The sequence below is a fragment of the Haliotis asinina genome, chromosome 9 (assembly GCF_037392515.1).
Source record: "Haliotis asinina isolate JCU_RB_2024 chromosome 9, JCU_Hal_asi_v2, whole genome shotgun sequence".
Lineage (NCBI taxonomy): Eukaryota > Metazoa > Mollusca > Gastropoda > Lepetellida > Haliotidae > Haliotis > Haliotis asinina.
This window is the reverse complement of record NC_090288.1, coordinates 59,142,873-59,161,337: the sequence shown is the minus strand read 5'-3', so window position 1 is coordinate 59,161,337 and position 18,465 is coordinate 59,142,873. Positions and strand designations below refer to the sequence as shown.

At 41.6% G+C, this 18,465-nt stretch overlaps 1 protein-coding gene across 1 annotated transcript; it reads left to right on the top strand.

Annotated features, from left to right (window-relative positions):
• Window positions 1-8,986: 8,986 nt before the first annotated feature.
• LOC137297026 (uncharacterized) lies at window positions 8,987-14,912 on the top strand. Its single transcript, XM_067828972.1, has 4 exons — window positions 8,987-9,050; window positions 9,475-9,604; window positions 10,361-10,489; window positions 11,666-14,912. The coding sequence occupies exons 1-4, from the start codon at window positions 9,044-9,046 to the stop codon at window positions 13,473-13,475; spliced, it is 2,076 nt and encodes a 691-aa protein (XP_067685073.1). The 5' UTR covers window positions 8,987-9,043; the 3' UTR covers window positions 13,476-14,912.
• The last annotated feature ends 3,553 nt before the right edge of the window (window positions 14,913-18,465 follow it).

Below are 18,465 nucleotides of genomic sequence, written 5' to 3'. Positions count from 1 at the left end.
ATCTGAACATGTTGTTCTACCTTGAACGTAAAGATCGTGCAGTATGTAATGTGCTCTTTAATGTGAAATGTACACTGCAGTGAATTAGAAAAGTTCACTATGAACAGGAAGGAACAGTTATTGATTCGTGTATGCATTTCTAGAAAACTACGTGGTGAGAGGAAGTCCGTCTTTTTAACAGTCACAATGTTTTTCACTAGGATAGCGCGTCAGTGTAGTATTCAGGGACAAGTACAGCCTGCCTAAAGCAACAAGCAGGAAGGTCTTCGTGTCTATTCGGGTGTGTAAAAGTAGTGTTCCACGAGAAAAACAGTAAATTGTTACAGCTGAGGGTTTTGATTTTCGACTTTTTGCTGGTTCTGTTTGACACCTGTGATAACTATGCAAAGCAGTCGCATTTTCAGGAAATAAGAATAAATCGGAATTTATTGTATTTACTACATATTCTTTGGCGTGAAGGGGTTGAGTGGGGTGGGAGGAGGGGGGTTGTTGTGATTTGGCTGTTTGCATTCATGATTACGTGGGTGAGTGGGTACAAGTTGACACCCACGTTGGTGATATTTCCTATCTGTTGTGACAAGAACAACAGGTGTACTGTCTACGTTTCATCCAACCTGAATTCGTGTGGTTGATTAATCCCGTGTCTGGACAACTAATCTTCACATTCGGTACAGTTGAACAGTGGGCACATGGGCACTGGACGTGAAAACTAGCATGAGACAGTAACAAGGGCTACGGAGACATGGCAATGTGTCCTCACACCATAGGAGCGTTCATAATACTGCCACGTCATGATGCGAATAGAACGACAAGTGCACTTTGGTAACGATTTGGTGTCACTAGCAGGTTGCAGTGTATCATAAAACGTTGGGCCAGGTTCATACATTATAGCAGGAGTGAATGAGGAAAATAGTACAAGTACGTGGGCAATATTTCAGCTATATTGTGACAAAAGCAAGTGCACTGCGACAGGTGAACCGTCAACCCGCCCAACCTTTTATTCAACCTGGATTTATCTAGTTTGTAAAATTCAACTAATCAACTCCTCCAGATGAACTGTGGACTGATGAACAACAAACATGACATGCAACAGTAAACGGTGAAAGGAGACCCGACATAATGTGTGCCTACAGCACGCAAACGCTCATAATATTGCCATGTTAGTGTCACGTAATGACGGACTCGAGCACGTATGTTTGGTTGGGTTCTGAGCTTCTCAACAGATTTCAGTATATCATAAAAGCAAATCACATCGTGATGTTTCATCATTTAAGATTGTCCTTGAAAAGACATCCAATTATCTACGTAAATTACATGGGGTACGGTTTATCAGTTAATGACAGTTGATACACAAATCTGAAACTGATCGATATATCTAATTGCTTCTTTAAAGTGAACGGTTTTCTTTTTTGTGAAGTATGACTATATGAGCAATCCGTAACTGCTTTGGACTAAAACATCTAGAACAAGTTTTAGAGGGTGGGCATATATTGGCATATGTTAGATTTGACTCTGGTGCAATTGAGATAATTGTGCCTTATTTACCAGATAGGATGAAATGACAGCGTGGTCGTAAATATCGCTGATAATATGACACGACTTGCTGGAAATCATTGCCATTGCGTTTTTTTGGTGTTCTACAGACTGCGATAGTGCAATAGCGAGGTTGTAAGAAATTCTAATGTTTACAGAAACACATTACCTTTTGACAAAGACGTTATCTACAGCAGGGAACACACGTGACATTTACGGAGTGGTCCTCCATGTCTGACGTCTCGTCAACAAGACAACAGGCGGTGCAGTGACAAGAAGGATACCAAACTGCCTTCTGGAAAAGGAGTAAATTTCTGAGGTGAGACCAGTTTGTGGCTGATCCACCGGTTTAGCACAACGGTTTTAGGAAGCAAACTTCCGTTGTGTAGACAGCATCTGTTAACCAGACTGGGACACCATGCTGTTCACACATGAATCCAAGCTGTTGCTGCTGCAGCCCATACATGCATGTAGGAGATGGTTTGGGAGGAAACATTATCATTGGTATTTCAGCACACCCGAAGGAAGGACACATCTTATTATGATAATTTGAAAGGCTAGGCTACCGAGAAAATATTGTTACCAAGTGAAAACATGAAATCAGAATGTCCTCATCGAAGTGTTGCAGAGATTACCAGTGGAACTGGAAAGGGATTTGTCGCTTTCATTAACGATTGCTGTAATGTATGGCTATTGAACCTATCTGGGATAGGATAACATGATGCATACGACAGTACTATAACAGGTTTGAATCGACAGCTCTGTCGGACCCAAATATCACTGGACATTTCTATTGACATCAAGTTGTGTAGACCTGGGTTGAGACGCTTCTTCTGCAGGACGGATCAGCTGTGCCACCCCAGAGCCATGCGTATACGTATAAGCATGCGTGTTAAGTTACGTACTTTCTAAATCATTCTACTATGGGTTACGGCTATGCCATTTTAGGAAGGTTATCTATGCTACTTCTTACAATCAAAGCTACAAAACCATCAACTCCTTCATGTAGTGTCCATTCCACAACTATATTGATATCAGTGTAGTGATCCGGGTACCGAGGCGTTTAAATGGAGATCCACTGTTCATAAGAGGAAAGTGATGATCGGTTAAAACATACACGCATCTGTATATGCTGTGGCATACAGGAACATAGTGTACGCAATATACTTCTTCGTCCAATAGAATCTGTTTAATTACATTTTCTTATGTGTCCACGTTGTATCTATTCTAACTGGGTCGATGTTTCTGCAGGTTGACTGAAGTCCCCGAGTTACAGCGCAACCTCATGTAGCATCTACCAATTGCGCTGAGTCAACTACAAAAGAAATGTTAGTGCCGAGACATTAAACTTGCCCCCTACCGTGTTGCCAAATGAACACATTCCAGAATCTCTGCATTTCTATGAATGAGACGTAATTCAAAGACAACATATCGTTTTTGGTTTCATTAAAATCAGTAAATGCGCTATCGCGACACTTGAATGCTTAGACACGTGGTTGTTTGCAGGCCATGATAGCACGGCCGACGTATTGCTGTGCGACGTACAAAACCGGACAGTCACTTACTTTTTATTGCAGAGTGTGTGAGTGACAGTTGCTACCGGCAGAACAGGACATGTCTTCCGTTTTCGCAAGCATCTGCAGGCATCGCTGTTTTAAGTAATCTATTCATATCATTTCTTTCACTGTTTCGTCGTTAACCCCGATAGCATCTGTATCAGCAGATAATTCACACTATATACTGGCGTTGGCATTTTATATAAAAAAAACAATGTCTTGGAGCTGTCGAAATATAGGAAGATAGGCTCGATACAATGATAACTTCAGAAGAAATGCATGAGGACAAAGCTGTTTTCGTCAGGACCTCTAAACATCAAAGTTCGTCATAGCGGTGTTTGATTGATTTGATCTGCAAAACTCAGATACCACTTACAAATTGAACTTCACATTTGCGTATGTCTTGATATTTGGTGTTGAACATCTTCAAAAGCGATTAATGTACCAGATAGACATCGTAAGGCAAAGAAAATACATGCAAAGATTAAAAAAGAAATCGGCTTCATTTAATGTTAATGGTTAATCAAAGATTGAAGTTGTTTCAGATTTTTCTACTTTGATTTAGGTTTTGCGATAGCTGAACTGGCCGAGAACCTTTCCGGGAAAGCTTAGCTTTCCAAATGGTGTAGACAGAAATGTTTGAGAAATATAAATTATTCCGTTCTTTATTGTCTTATTTCTATCGCAAAATATTCCAGGCGAGGTTTAAGCTCTACTTTTACCGCTCTGGAACGAGATTTACGAATTTTAATGGTGCAAAGAAAGGGCAGTCAACTGTTTTCCTAACAGAGCCAGGAAACACACGAAACAAGTCAATCTCGGACAGTTGTTTGCACCTTTACGTCGTATTGTTTGCAAATCGGCGTGTTACCTGCACAGCTCCAGGACAATAAACTAGTCTGCGTCTGATGATTATATGCCTTTCTTATTCTCGGTCATTTTTCACATTTGAAGTAAATATGAGGTGTCTGATTTGGAAGAATATAAAAGTGTGAAGAAACTTAGTGTATCCACTATAACTCTGATTCGGTTGCTTCGAACCTAGCGATCAGAGGCTTGTCTCTATACAATCAGTGTTTAGTAGTGTTGTGTAGTTGAGGCCAGTTTTTACTTCCATTTAAAGACTGTATGGCACATTGACAACAGAGACTCTAGATCTATTGTTAATCAAACCAAGGTCGGATAGACAAACCTTAATAGTATTGGTTCGCCACGTCAATGACCATGTTTGATCTCCACACACACAAAACCCATGATGCAACATCTCCAGCAACACCCAAACGAACAAATATGTGTTTCTAGTCGTGGTAATGTTGGCCGAGAATGACAGATGTCGTAAAATGTTTTACTTGTTTGTTTTGATCAAGAATCTTATGTTTGTAGGTTCTCTGCAATCTTGAAGAATAACGTTTCGCAACATTACCCATTCACTGGTATTTACAGGTTCAGGTATGAAAACGACACTATTGTGCTGATCGAAAACCGGTATTTTGACATTCAGAAAATTTCTTAACACCCGGAAATCTCAACACCAATTGACAACATTCGTAACTACTAGTGTCATTCCGGCAGGTCGGATGGCATCTCGTACCCATCTCGTGACCATGTTTACGACAGGGTCCTGTCTAAGCGCAAACGGGCATGGAGATAAAAATTGTCTAGTATTATTATCAAGGAAAGATAACTCTGAATTTCCAAACAGGGCTCTAAGAATGTCCAACATCCCGTGGACAAAACAATCGGGCCATTACTTTTGCATACATGTATATGTTTTAGTTTTGAAAGTTGTTCATCCTTAAGTTCAAAGTTTATGTTTAAATTGTGCCTGGTATAGTTTAGCGAAGTTTCACAGTTCAACGGTCACGCCATTTTCATGGTTTGAAATGCGTTTCACTACTCGCGATTTGATTGGTTTGCCACAATTCTTGGCAATAAGGGGTACGAGTCTTTTTGTAGGTCACGGAAAGAGACGAGTTGTTACGAATGTAAAAGACATAGAAATGTTGTAAAATGGTGACCCCAAGAACGAACAATTTATTGGGGTGCCAGATACTAGAGCAAGGGCTTGAGTATGGCAGCACTTGGGGATGAAAAATGGAACTATCTACCAGAGTTATGCTTAAAAGTTATATATAATTACCTTAAAGTTTAATCAAGCATTGTGATTTTGTTGTGATTTTGCTTTATAAATCAAGCATTAACTCGAGTGTAAATAGTTGTTTGTGTTTTTTTGGGGTTTTTTTTCTTTTTTTTTTTTTTTTTTGTTTGTTTGTTTGTTTGGGTTTTTTTTGGGTTTTTTTTGTTTGTTTTTTTAAATGGAGGATGGAGGAAGTACTCCCTCACCTGGACACATTATATAAGCAAATTGCTACCGTGTTGGGTGACTTTAATTACCTGGCTGTATGGGTACAATGTTACCGTGTTGGGTGACTTTAATTACCTGGCTGTATGGGTACAATGTTACCGTGTTGGGTGACTTTAATTACCTGGCTGTATGGGTACAATGTTACCGTGTTGGGTGACTTTAATTACCTGGCTGTATGGGTACAATGTTACCGTGTTGGGTGACTTTAATTACCTGGCTGTATGGGTACAATGTTACCGTGTTGGGTGACTTTAATTACCTGGCTGTATGGGTACAATGTTACCGTGTTGGGTGACTTTAATTACCCGGTTGTATGAGTACAATGTTACCGTGTTGGGTGACTTTAATTACCCGACTGTATGGGTACAATGTTACGAGATCTTTTGCTTGAATACGACAGTTGTAGGACCAGCGATTGTATACGGAGCATAAGAAGATGATTTCCTCATCTATGTAATCAGATCTGACGCGTTGTTTGAGCTACGGTCAACGTGATGGGTAATATTAATTAGAAGGCTTTGTGATTACAAATGACAAAATACAACTGACATTTTATACAGTCAGAATCTTATCATATCGGGATTGGGTCCAATATAATAGACACTAACCGAGTAAATGACGTTCGGATATTGGTGACTGATCCCGAATAATCAACCTTATAATACTTGAGTTTATGCCCCCGCACAACGCTTCCGTCAGATTAGATCCATTCTTGATAATAAAGCTCACGGCAGAAAGAAGATAAGACAATTAGTTATCTTTAATTAAGGGTTGATGTCCAATTTGTTTATTCTACGTCAAGGAACATGTACCTCTTTTATTGACAGTTGCTGGGGTTAATCATTGTACTTGCTGCAATACGAGGGGACTTAATAACGGACACTAACCCTAGCTCTATGTTAGTAGCAGTTTTCCGCGAGCTGGACACATAGAACCCTTGTCTCAGTGTGATAGCCAATGCGTCTCCGTGAGTTTCCCGTGGGTCTTATTACCAATTACATGATCCCAAATTGTACGATTCCGTAGCCTGAATATATATCTTTTGTTCTGGACAATTAAACCTTCGACCAGATATCTTCACATATTCAATCGAAAGCGTATTCGAAATATGTCAAACTGTGCCAATAAATTCGCTGTGCAGGTTCTAACCACATATACAGAAACGGGATCGATTAGTCTAGCCAACTCTTGTTATGAGGCAATAACGATATAACCAGTTTCCACAATGAGTGAGTATGTGCTAATGTTGTGTTAGGTAATTTGTCATTCACGTGAGTGTGTGGTTAACGAGCTGTTTGAGTTTTAAGCCACCGCAAGTGACTTTCAGTTTCAAAGAACAATTTCCTCAAGCAGTTCAATTTTCAAATCTTGGTATAAATACATGTATCAGCAATCTTGAATTGTATATCCAGAATTACTATTCCTTGATAAGTAACATTTAGAAATACGGTTTTGCAAACTAAAGCGGATGTATGAATAGACATGTGGAGAACAACCAGCGAACTTCAAGAAAAGATTACCTGACCAAAGTGAGTAAGATGAATGTATATAAATAGCTGAATATATATCAAAATCAATTCAGAAGTTTAAGAATACAAGCAATCCATATCCCACTACTTGACATTACATTTCTATATCACAAGTATATCTGTTCGGATATGAAGCATGCCTGTCTAACATATATCCATACATTTCCAAAATTTACGATGGCCAGCTGAGTATCAAAATATTATACGAAATATTTGTCAGGTGAAATGATGGCGTTTGAGGTAAACCGAGTACGAGAAATGGACGGACACGACGACGCATTTGTTCCATCTGTAGGCGACAGAGACTCTCTGCTTAGGTTTCGTCGCTGTATCAGCCTCATAGTTTCATTATATTTGGCCTTTAATGCATCCACTATAATTAATAAGCAAGCGTCCGGGCGAAGGAAACCCGATGATGACATAAGAAAAGAATTGATTTTTTTTACATAATAATTCCTCGTTGAGGAATCTGGTTAGTGAAAACATGATGGCAGATATTTATAGTACATATAACTACGGTTTTAGGTTAGTTGACAACAGAAAAAAAACCATGGCTTCCTTTACCGCAAGAGAGATTTTAAAAAGGAGTTTCTTGTACGGTTCTACAAAAATAACTGTTGTTTCAAGTTGTTGGATAATATTCAACCCCCACTTGACTTTCTGATGTAAAGGTCAGTCTGAATCCGACTGTCTGGGACAAAATTAAGTGTCGAGTGTAATCACGTTTATTTTGCGGCAAGTGCAAGACAAAACAGGTTCTCTCGGTGCCTCCCATCGACATGAATATACTTCTGTGTAGAGTCTACGGTAGAACTAACCGCTTATTAGCTTGTAAACGGAATAAAAAAGTGACGGGTACACAGATTCTGTAATGGAGACTAAGTGCGATGCTTGATAACGGTGTTAGAATCTACATCGAAACGTCGCATATATTGCAAGAAAGAAGTTGGATATCCATACAAGTCCTCATCCTCATCATACCAACTTCTAAAATGCCACTTCAGAAGTTTATGCTATACCGATCACATGAACTGATCCTAACAATGCTACGCCGATCATGTGACCAGGCTAGCTATTCTCGAAACGTTCGTAGCGCTACGGACTTCTGAAACCCATTCTTTACACATTGCCTACGGTCAAAGTTTAAGAATTCTTAGGGCTACGAACGCTTCGAGAATAAGGGCCCTGATCCTAACAATGTTACACCGTTTATATGACCCGATCCCAACAATGCTGCACCGATTATATGACCTGATCCCAACAATGCTACACCGATTATATGACCAAACCCCAAGAATGCTACACCGATTATGTGACCTGATCCCAATAATGCAATACCGATTATATGACCCAACCCCAAGAATGCTACACCGATTATATGATCCCAACAACGTTTTGCTTTATTTTATGCCCTCATCCCATCTATGCTAGGCCGATTACAACTTCTGGTTCTACCAATACTGCACTGATTATTACACCTGGCTCTACTAAAGCTGCACTGATTACAACACCTGGTTCAATCAGTGCTGTACTGATTACGACATCTGGCTCTGCCAACCCCGCACTGATTACAACACCCGGCTCTACCAATACCACAATGATAACATCACCTGATTCTACCAATACTGCACTGATGACAACACCTGCATCTACCAGTGGCTCACTGATTACAACATTTAGTACCAACAACACTGCACTGATTAATACACCTGGCTCTGCCAGTACTGCACTGATTACAATACCTGGCTCTGCAAACGCTGCACTGATTATTACACCTGGTCCTGCCAACGCCGCACTGATTAATACACCTGGCTCTGCCAACGCTGCACTGATTAAGATATCTGCCTCTGCCGACCCTGCACTGATTAATACACCTGGCTCTGCCAACGCTGCACTTATAAATACACCTGGCTCTGCCAGTACTGCACTAATGACAACACCACAACGCACAGTATGTCAATGCGATCTGAACTGTGTACTGTGTAGTCTTTTGTATTACTTATCTCTGGGTCTTGACATGCAAGATAACACGTGCTTTGCTCTCACGGATATTCATCAACATGTCGAGTAAGTAAATGCACGGCCACATTAGCTGAGCCTTTCAACCAGCGCTGTCCAGTTTCTTCCTTTGTGTTATAATGAAATCCCATCAACAGACTTCCTTGCAGCTACATCCTCGCCGCCTTTAACGACAGGAGTCGAGTCCAGACTATTTTAGGTTTAACCTGTTTGTGCCTCGATGTGTGATATGGCAAGGTTGTCGCCGATATCGGCCGTAAAATTTCGTCCACTTAAAGACATGGAAATAATCTGCAGTACGAACTCTGCATAATGACTTGCAACGTTGAACGTTATGCCCGTTATGCAATATTCACGCCTCTGGACATCTTCACGCCTCCTGTGTAACGGTCAGTGCCCTAAAATATATTATACGATTGTCCTGTCTGACAACGGACATATTTTTCATATACTCCCTCTCTGTGAATTTCAGACCCGGTGAGGCGACGTTTCCTAGCGTTGACACTTGTGAGCGTTGTGTCCACAGCTGTCCTGCACTATCTAACGAACACCTCAAAGCGAAGTGACATCACTGATAATGGCTGGGACCAACTGTTTGAAAGGTATCAAAGTCACATATCACGAAGTTATCTTTCTCGTGTCATTTTGACCTTTATCACTGACTCTCTCATATGTTGAAAGCTCTGGTATTCATCTTTTGTATTCACTTTGGCGATCGGGTAGCCTAGTGGTTAGAACATCCGTGTTCGATTTCCTACAATACGGAAGGTGCTTGGCGCCTATTTCCCCCCTCGACGTGATAATAATATTGTAACATATACATATATGTAACATCTTACACACCCACTATATTCACTATGAAAGGTTTAAATGACAAGGAGGCTCTAGCGGTCATGTGGATGTTCACTGAGTGCCTTAGACATGCTAAGATCTACTGGTCGATGGTTTGATCCTGATTTGACAAGCATGATCCATTACTCTTTACTATCATAACCGTACTCATTTATCATATAATCCCTTCCACACAGGGACAATGCCATTATATGTTCTTACAGGATATAATGTGTTGATATACAGCACCTCTGTGGTTAGGACAAATACGTTTTGGTTGAAAGGTGTAAACTCGAAAGCGAGTTAAAAAGGAAATAAACAGTCCAGGCTGACAACATTTTCAGCCAAACCCCTCTAGCATTTTATCTGGCTTATAACGTTTCCCCACACAATTTTCAAGTACTGAATTATTCTATTTATTTCCTCTTTAAAAGGAATGTTTGACGAGTCCTGGAGATACCATGCTTTCATGTTCATTTTTTGTTTAGTTTGAATGTCTAGTCCTATGTTGCCACGCCTCTCCACAGGAACCTCGCCAATACCTGGTTGGTATTGGTAGGTCGTGCAGGAAACACAAGCAGGCCATTGACACAACATGGTGTAAACATCGTCTTTGTCGGCAGTGGGGACCTTTCCGGAGAAATACCTTGGTGTCGGTGAGTGAAAGTCAAAGTACGATGTGACCCCTTTTGCCCCTTCGTGCCCGTGACTGTGTGACCCATTTGTACCGATAACGATGTAACCCCGTCGTACCGTCAACGGTGTAGAAACTTTGTACTCACTACAATGTCACCCCTGCCTACCCACTACAAAGTGACCCTTTCCATCCCACCACAATGTGACCCTTCCTGTTTACCACAATGTGACCCCTCCTTCCCAACATAATATGACCCCTGCCTACACACCACAATGTGACCCTTCCTACACACTACACAGTGGCCCCTTCCTACACACCACAATGTGACCCCATCGTTAGCATCAGAGAGAGATGCTTTTGGACGACTTCTCAATACATCTTGATTTCAGAGCTACAAGCGCATAGGTTGTCCCGTGTTGGATTTTAGAAGTGCCATTTATCTCCTATATTTCACTGACAGGTCGTGACATACATGAACTCTCTTCAAGGCACACACACTTACGCCACTTCAAGACCAGTAACCTACACTTCATTTCCAGTCTGTTAGTTTCAAACATATTGAGGAACATAAAGCATCGTTTTGTTTATCTGGATCTTGCTGACGCTGTTGATTTCAGTTCAGGGATCCTCATCTCAAACATATATGACACATTTGATCTAACCAGTCATACATGTTGTAAAGAAAACCTCTGAGCCAAAAGAAGCTGTGATAGATTTGAGTCCAATATTTCCTTTGAGCAAGAATAGTTTAACTCTTGCTTGTTGTAGGTGTATACTCCATGTAAAACTCTTCTTTGTGTCGCTTTGTGTCGGAGACAGCCTGTAGGATTTGAGCATTTGTGTTGTTTTCCCCCGCTCTCGTGTGTTATTTCCCACCCAAACCTCATGTTTTAAAGCATGTCTTTACTCCAATGTATGAATATCAGGTACGTCTTTATAGAAGACGAGGCGTTGTCTCTCCGTAGTGCATGCACAAAGTTTGAAAACAAGGTATTATTGTTGCTGTGAAAGACTGGTCAAACGTCCTCGTGTCACACCCAGGTAAAGGTCCAGTTCATGTTCTGCATGCGTACTTTATGTGTTACCAGCTCCTCGGTGTCCACTGCCAAAATGTGGCTGAAATATTGACTGAGAGACATAAATCGTTTAGAATTCCTCCAGTCTGCGAATCTAACTGTACATATTATGGTTTCAGAGCACCGCGATGCATTTACCTTGACGTAACGAATCAAGACAGATTAACTTACGCGATAGCGAGTCACCTACCACCCAGCACCTATTCAAAGAGACTAACTGGCTATCTTTATGCAATATCTAAAGGAGCAAATGTTATATATACAAAGTACATCTACAATCAGAAGGAACACAACCAGCTCCGCACTCTGACCACACAAAACACTTACACGGTCATGGAGATGTTCCTCGATAGACAAATTACAAGCGAGATGAAGCAGGCTTGGACCAAAGGACGATCAGACCTCGTTCCATGGTCCTTGTACTACAAGTACACTCTACTGTGCCCGAACTCTTGTGTCCGAGATGACGATGTGTACGCAACGACATCCTCCCTTGACACCGGTGGCAGGCAGACTCCTGTGTTCACCTTGCTCTACTCGTCTGTTGCTTCCTTCAAATACACGATGTTCTGGGGACTACTTTTCCACAATCTATATGGTGCCTTGGGCAAGGTATTAATACAAAGACTTTTATCTGAAATTACGGGCGCAGAAAATATTCCGAGAGACTACACAGATGTATTGTTCACAGAAGTCCCATGGAAACACGAAGAAAACAGGAAGGCACGAAATTATTCGTCGGAAGATCTAAGGCATTTACGAGATACGCTATTGAAGTGGAAATGCCATAATACAATATCTTTCTTCGGCTGTGTGAGAGACATTGCCAGAACACTGATACAGGGCACGTTGTGGACCGTGTCTGATATGAAACTTGTATATGCATGGCTGAATGACTTGCAGAGTGTTGGATACATTGAGCCTACCAGGAACCTGCCAGTAGACAGGATTAACACAGTGTCCATTCTGACACAGGAAACACACCCTGGGCCAAGACCAGGACACCAATCGTTTTCTGAACAGTGCCCCGATGTTGTTCTTACAAATGCAGATCCGATAATCACAGACATATGTCTTATTATAGCTTTCAACGAGGCGGATTTTTACACAAATATACCTCTTCTTGAATCAATGTATAGAGGTTATTTCAAACATATTGTATACTGTGGTCCTGAGATTGGTTCATTTACATATCACGTGAGTCGGGTACCAGATGTCCTTCATCTTACGTTTATTGAGGCTTACAGCAAGGGATGGTATTTCTATTATGAATGTTTAATGCTGACGATGCAACTCAATTTAGATGTGAATGGATACATACAGATTGGTGATGATACATTACTGAACCCATGGAATGTTGTTGATCTTCCACGGAATGTCATATGGCTTCATAAGGGAATGGACAAGCTGAACTTGTCGCATGACGAGATTGAACCGGAGTGGGTATGGTGGAGCTATGAATACGGCAAATCTGCCATCTTAGAAACATTCGATGAAATCAATAACATGACCGTTTCCGGTATTACAGACGACATTTTTCGTTCTTACTTACAGACATTTGAAAGAAACTCAGAAAACTATACGTACGTATTTCGTCAAGGCTGTGACTTCATTTACCTGCCAATGATTTTCAGAAAGCAGTATCTACATGTTGCTTCCGTGTTCTTGAAGCACGAAGTTATGGTCGAGTTGGCTCATGTTAATATTGTCATGGGACTCCAGCCGTCTGAGGAGATCCTGAAGGTCGAAGATGGCAGTTTGTGGATGTCTGACCAAAGAACATTCTCTATCTTTTTCTTTAACAAAACAAATATTTTTCTTCATCCATTTAAACTAGGAACGCTTGAATCACATTTCACGAGTCATTTTTTCTGCAACAAATATTTTAATGAGAGTGAAGCCCATTTGAGACACATAATCGGATTGTAATAACAGTTTTGAAACATAAAGGTAAATTGTCCGTGTTCGAGGCTGGTATCACTACGTCATGGATCATTAGAATTCTTCTTCTGTCAAACAACAACATGCCCAAATTCCAGTAACAAAGACGACGTATGGAACGAATGTATTAACTTTCTGTACACGTTAAAAAACAGCGACATTTGGACACAACTCTTTTAGTCCGACAAGGGTTGTCGGGCGTGTCATCTAGAGTAAAGCTGTATGAAGTTGACTATGATACAAAATTATCAGCAACAGGTTTGTTGGCCGCTATTTAATTTCCTTTATGCGTGAATATGATTCCCTTCGTTAGTATTAAGTATTGGTTCATATGCTGAGACATCAGGAATAAGGCGGGATCGCAGTCAGCAATCAACAGTTAACAGTCACACTATCGACAGACAATTAACGTTGATGACATGGACGACAAGTGATACAAAAGACATTTTCATCAGAACGACTGTGTGAAGAAACCATGATCAAGGTTCCTCTCACTTGGGCATGCTTGGCTAAGCAGATGAAAACTACATATCCGATGTCAACGTGTTATTCCATCACTGACGGACTGTGGGATTATTGCAAGACGTCGTTGTGCAGACGACACAGGCAAACGACATCGTCGTACGTCGCTGTCAGCATACACCGATATCTCTCAACGAACATTGCTCTGAACTGCTAAAGAGCTGAATGGGATGAACCAAGTCTTTGGACATTTCGTTATGAATTACATTGACGGATCTGGCATTGTCTTATATGACGACCTGTATGAGTGGGTATGTGTGGCTGCTTGTAGTAGCCCAGACTTAAGCTGTTTTATTGTTCTAGCTCAATGAGATACCATGCCACAGTTAAGCATGAATACCCCACTCAGACACAGTACACACCACGACGACCAGTCATTAATGCCGAGCGCCAAGCATGGACGAAAAAGTGTATTTCTCGTCTTTTGGTATGAAACTGCGGGGGATAGAACTCATGACCTTTACCCTCTCGGGGCGGACCTTCTAACCACTACACCACGGACGCGGTGGAAATGTTGTGAAAACTGAAGCAGTTTCAAGCGTTACTGCTCTCTGTTTTCATGGTTACCGACGCCGCCCCCGTGAAGATACGGATTAAAATTTGTCTTCAGTAACCAATGCTTGCGTCCTCTAACGGAATCGGGTGGTCATGCTGGCTGACTTGGTTGACACCTGTCATTGATTCCCGAAATCGATGCTCATGCTGTTGATCACTAACTTGATTATTACATACCGCCTCCATACAGCCGCAATATTGCGGTGCGGCGTAGAACTAAACCCACTCACAAATGACATAACTGGACATTGGCCAGTCATCTAAGAAAGGCTGTTGTTTACCTGAAGTTCAATGACCAATCCAAATCCGAGACATGTGTCAACTATTTACATAATAAATGATCTAGAATATCAAAGTGATCATGTTACAAATCACATTACACGGAGATCAGGTGTTGTATGAAGATCCCTTTTCATCCATCATTCCCACCTCAAGTTTTGGTTTGAAGATCACTAGTTGAAGATAATTAGCTGGTTGGTGAATAATATTAACACTCACATCCATGCTTGTAACGACTGCATCTGCTTCTATATTGTCCTGTCATTGTATTTGTACGCCCACTCTGCTTTATATTTCCATTATGGTTAAATTGTGGTGATCTGTATTGGTTTTTAACGTTAATTTTAGTTAATTTCAGAATACAGTCGTTACTTTTCATAATTCCTTGTTGTATGTTAGTTTCACACTTTATCAAAAATAAAAAGACAAAAAACCAAAACGAAAAAAAACCCCCAAAAATCATTAGTTGTAACAATAACAGAGTAGTTATATCCTACTGTTCTTATTACGTCGGTGGTGAATAAATCGTTTCAACAACAAACCAGCAAAATCACCCATCGGGCATGTTTAAGACTATGTAACCAAATAAAACGGCATCGTGCACACAAAGAAAACCAAATGTGGCAATTATTTCCGGACTTCACGACCATGGTATCGATGTACCATTTCGGGCCACTTGGGTAGTAAACAGGCTGCTTTATTGTGCAGGGTTCTGTTCGAAAAACGATCTTAGCGCTCGGACGGCCTTATGTCTATGTTCCAATATAGAGGACGATCTTAGCGCTAGGACGGCCTTATGTCTATGTTCCAATATAGGGGACGATCTCAGCGCTAGGACGACCTTATGTCTATGTTCCAATATAGGGAACAATCTTAGCGCTAGGACGGCCTTATGTCTATGTTCCAATATAGGGGACGATCTTAGCGCTAGGACGGTCTTAAGTCTATGTTCCAATATAGGGGACGATCTAAGCGCTAGGACAGCCTTAAGTCTATGTTCCAATATAGGGAACGATCTCAGCGCTAGGACGGCCTTATGTCTATGTTCCAATATAGGGAACGATCTTAGCGCTAGGACGGCCTTATGTCTATGTTCCAATATAGGAGACGATCTTAGCGCTAGGACGGTCTTATATCTATGTTCCAATGTAGGAGACGATCTTAGCGCTAGGACAGCCTTAAGTCTATGTTCCAGTAAGGCTCTATCTTAGCGCTAGGACGGCCCTGTGTCTATGTTCCAATATAGGGGAAGATCTTAGCGCTAGGACGGCCTTAAGTCTATGTTCCAATATAGGGAACGATCTTAGCGCTAGGACGGCCTTATGTCTATGTTCCAATATAGGGGACGATCTTAGCGCTAGGACGGTCTTAAGTCTATGTTCCAATATAGGGAACGATCTTAGCGCTAGGACGGCCTTATGTCTATGTTCCAATATAGGGGACGATCTTAGCGCTAGGACGGCCTTATGTCTATGTTCCAATATAGGGGACGATCTTAGCGCTAGGACGGTCTTAAGTCTATGTTCCAATATAGGGAACGATCTTAGCGCTAGGACGGCCTTATGTCTATGTTCCAATATAGGGAACGATCTTAGCGCTAGGACGGCCTTATGTCTATGTTCCAATATAGGGGACGATCTTAGCGCTAGGACGGTCTTAAGTCTATGTTCCAATATAGGGAACAATCATAGCGCTAGGACGGCCTTATGTCTATGTTCCAATATAGGGGACGATCTTAGCGCTAGGACAGCCTTAAGTCTATGTTCCAATATAGGGGACGATCTTAGCGCTAGGACGGCCTTATGTCTATGTTCCAATATAGGGAACAATCATAGCGCTAGGACGGCCTTATGTCTATGTTCCAATATAGGGGACGATCTTAGCGCTAGGACAGCCTTAAGTCTATGTTCCAATATAGGGAACGATCTCAGCGCTAGGACGGCCTTATGTCTGTGTTCCAATATAGGAGACGATCTTAGCGCTAGGACGGCCTTATGTCTATGTTCCAATATAGGGAACGATCTCAGCGCTAGGACGGCCTTATGTCTATGTTCCAATATAGGGAACGATCTTAGCGCTAGGACGGCCTTATGTCTATGTTCCAATATAGGGGACGATCTTAGCGCTAGGACAGCCTTAAGTCTATGTTCCAATATAGGGAACGATCTCAGCGCTAGGACGGCCTTATGTCTATGTTCCAATATAGGGAACGATCTTAGCGCTAGGACGGCCTTATGTCTATGTTCCAATATAGGAGACGATCTTAGCGCTAGGACGGTCTTATATCTATGTTCCAATGTAGGAGACGATCTTAGCGCTAGGACAGCCTTAAGTCTATGTTCCAGTAAGGCTCTATCTTAGCGCTAGGACGGCCCTGTGTCTATGTTCCAATATAGGGGAAGATCTTAGCGCTAGGACGGCCTTAAGTCTATGTTCCAATATAGGGAACGATCTTAGCGCTAGGACGGCCTTATGTCTATGTTCCAATATAGGGGACGATCTTAGCGCTAGGACGGTCTTAAGTCTATGTTCCAATATAGGGAACGATCTTAGCGCTAGGACGGCCTTATGTCTATGTTCCAATATAGGGGACGATCTTAGCGCTAGGACGGCCTTATGTCTATGTTCCAATATAGGGGACGATCTTAGCGCTAGGACGGTCTTAAGTCTATGTTCCAATATAGGGAACGATCTTAGCGCTAGGACGGCCTTATGTCTATGTTCCAATATAGGGAACGATCTTAGCGCTAGGACGGTCTTAAGTCTATGTTCCAATATAGGGAACGATCTTAGCGCTAGGACGGCCTTATGTCTATGTTCCAATATAGGGAACGATCTTAGCGCTAGGACGGCCTTATGTCTATGTTCCAATATAGGGGACGATCTTAGCGCTAGGACAGCCTTAAGTCTATGTTCCAATATAGGGAACGATCTCAGCGCTAGGACGGCCTTATGTCTGTGTTCCAATATAGGAGACGATCTTAGCGCTAGGACGGCCTTATGTCTATGTTCCAATATAGGAGACGATCTTAGCGCTAGGACGGTCTTATATCTATGTTCCAATGTAGGAGACGATCTTAGCGCTAGGACGGCCGCAAGTCTATGTTAAAGTATAGGAGACTATCTTAGCGCTAGGACGGCCGCAAGTCTATGTTAAAGTATAGGAGACTATCTTAGCGCTAGGACGGCCGCAAGTCTATGTTAAAGTATAGGAGACTATCTTAAAGTTAGGACGGCCGCAAGTCTATGTTAAAGTATAGGAGACTATCTTAAAGTTAGGACGGCCACAAGTCTATGTTAAAGTATAGGAGACTATCTTAAAGTTAGGACGGCCACAAGTCTATGTTAAAGTATAGGAGACTATCTTAGCGCTAGGACGGCCGCAAGTCTATGTTAAAGTATAGGAGACTATCTTAACGCTAGGACGGCCGCAAGTCTATGTTAAAGTATAGGAGACTATCTTAGCGGTAGGACGGCCGCAATTCTATGTTAAAGTATAGGAGACTATCTTAGCGCTAGGACGGCCGCAAGTCTATGTTAAAGTATAGGAGACTATCTTAAAGTTAGGACGGCCACAAGTCTATGTTAAAGTATAGGAGACTATCTTAGCGCTAGGACGGCC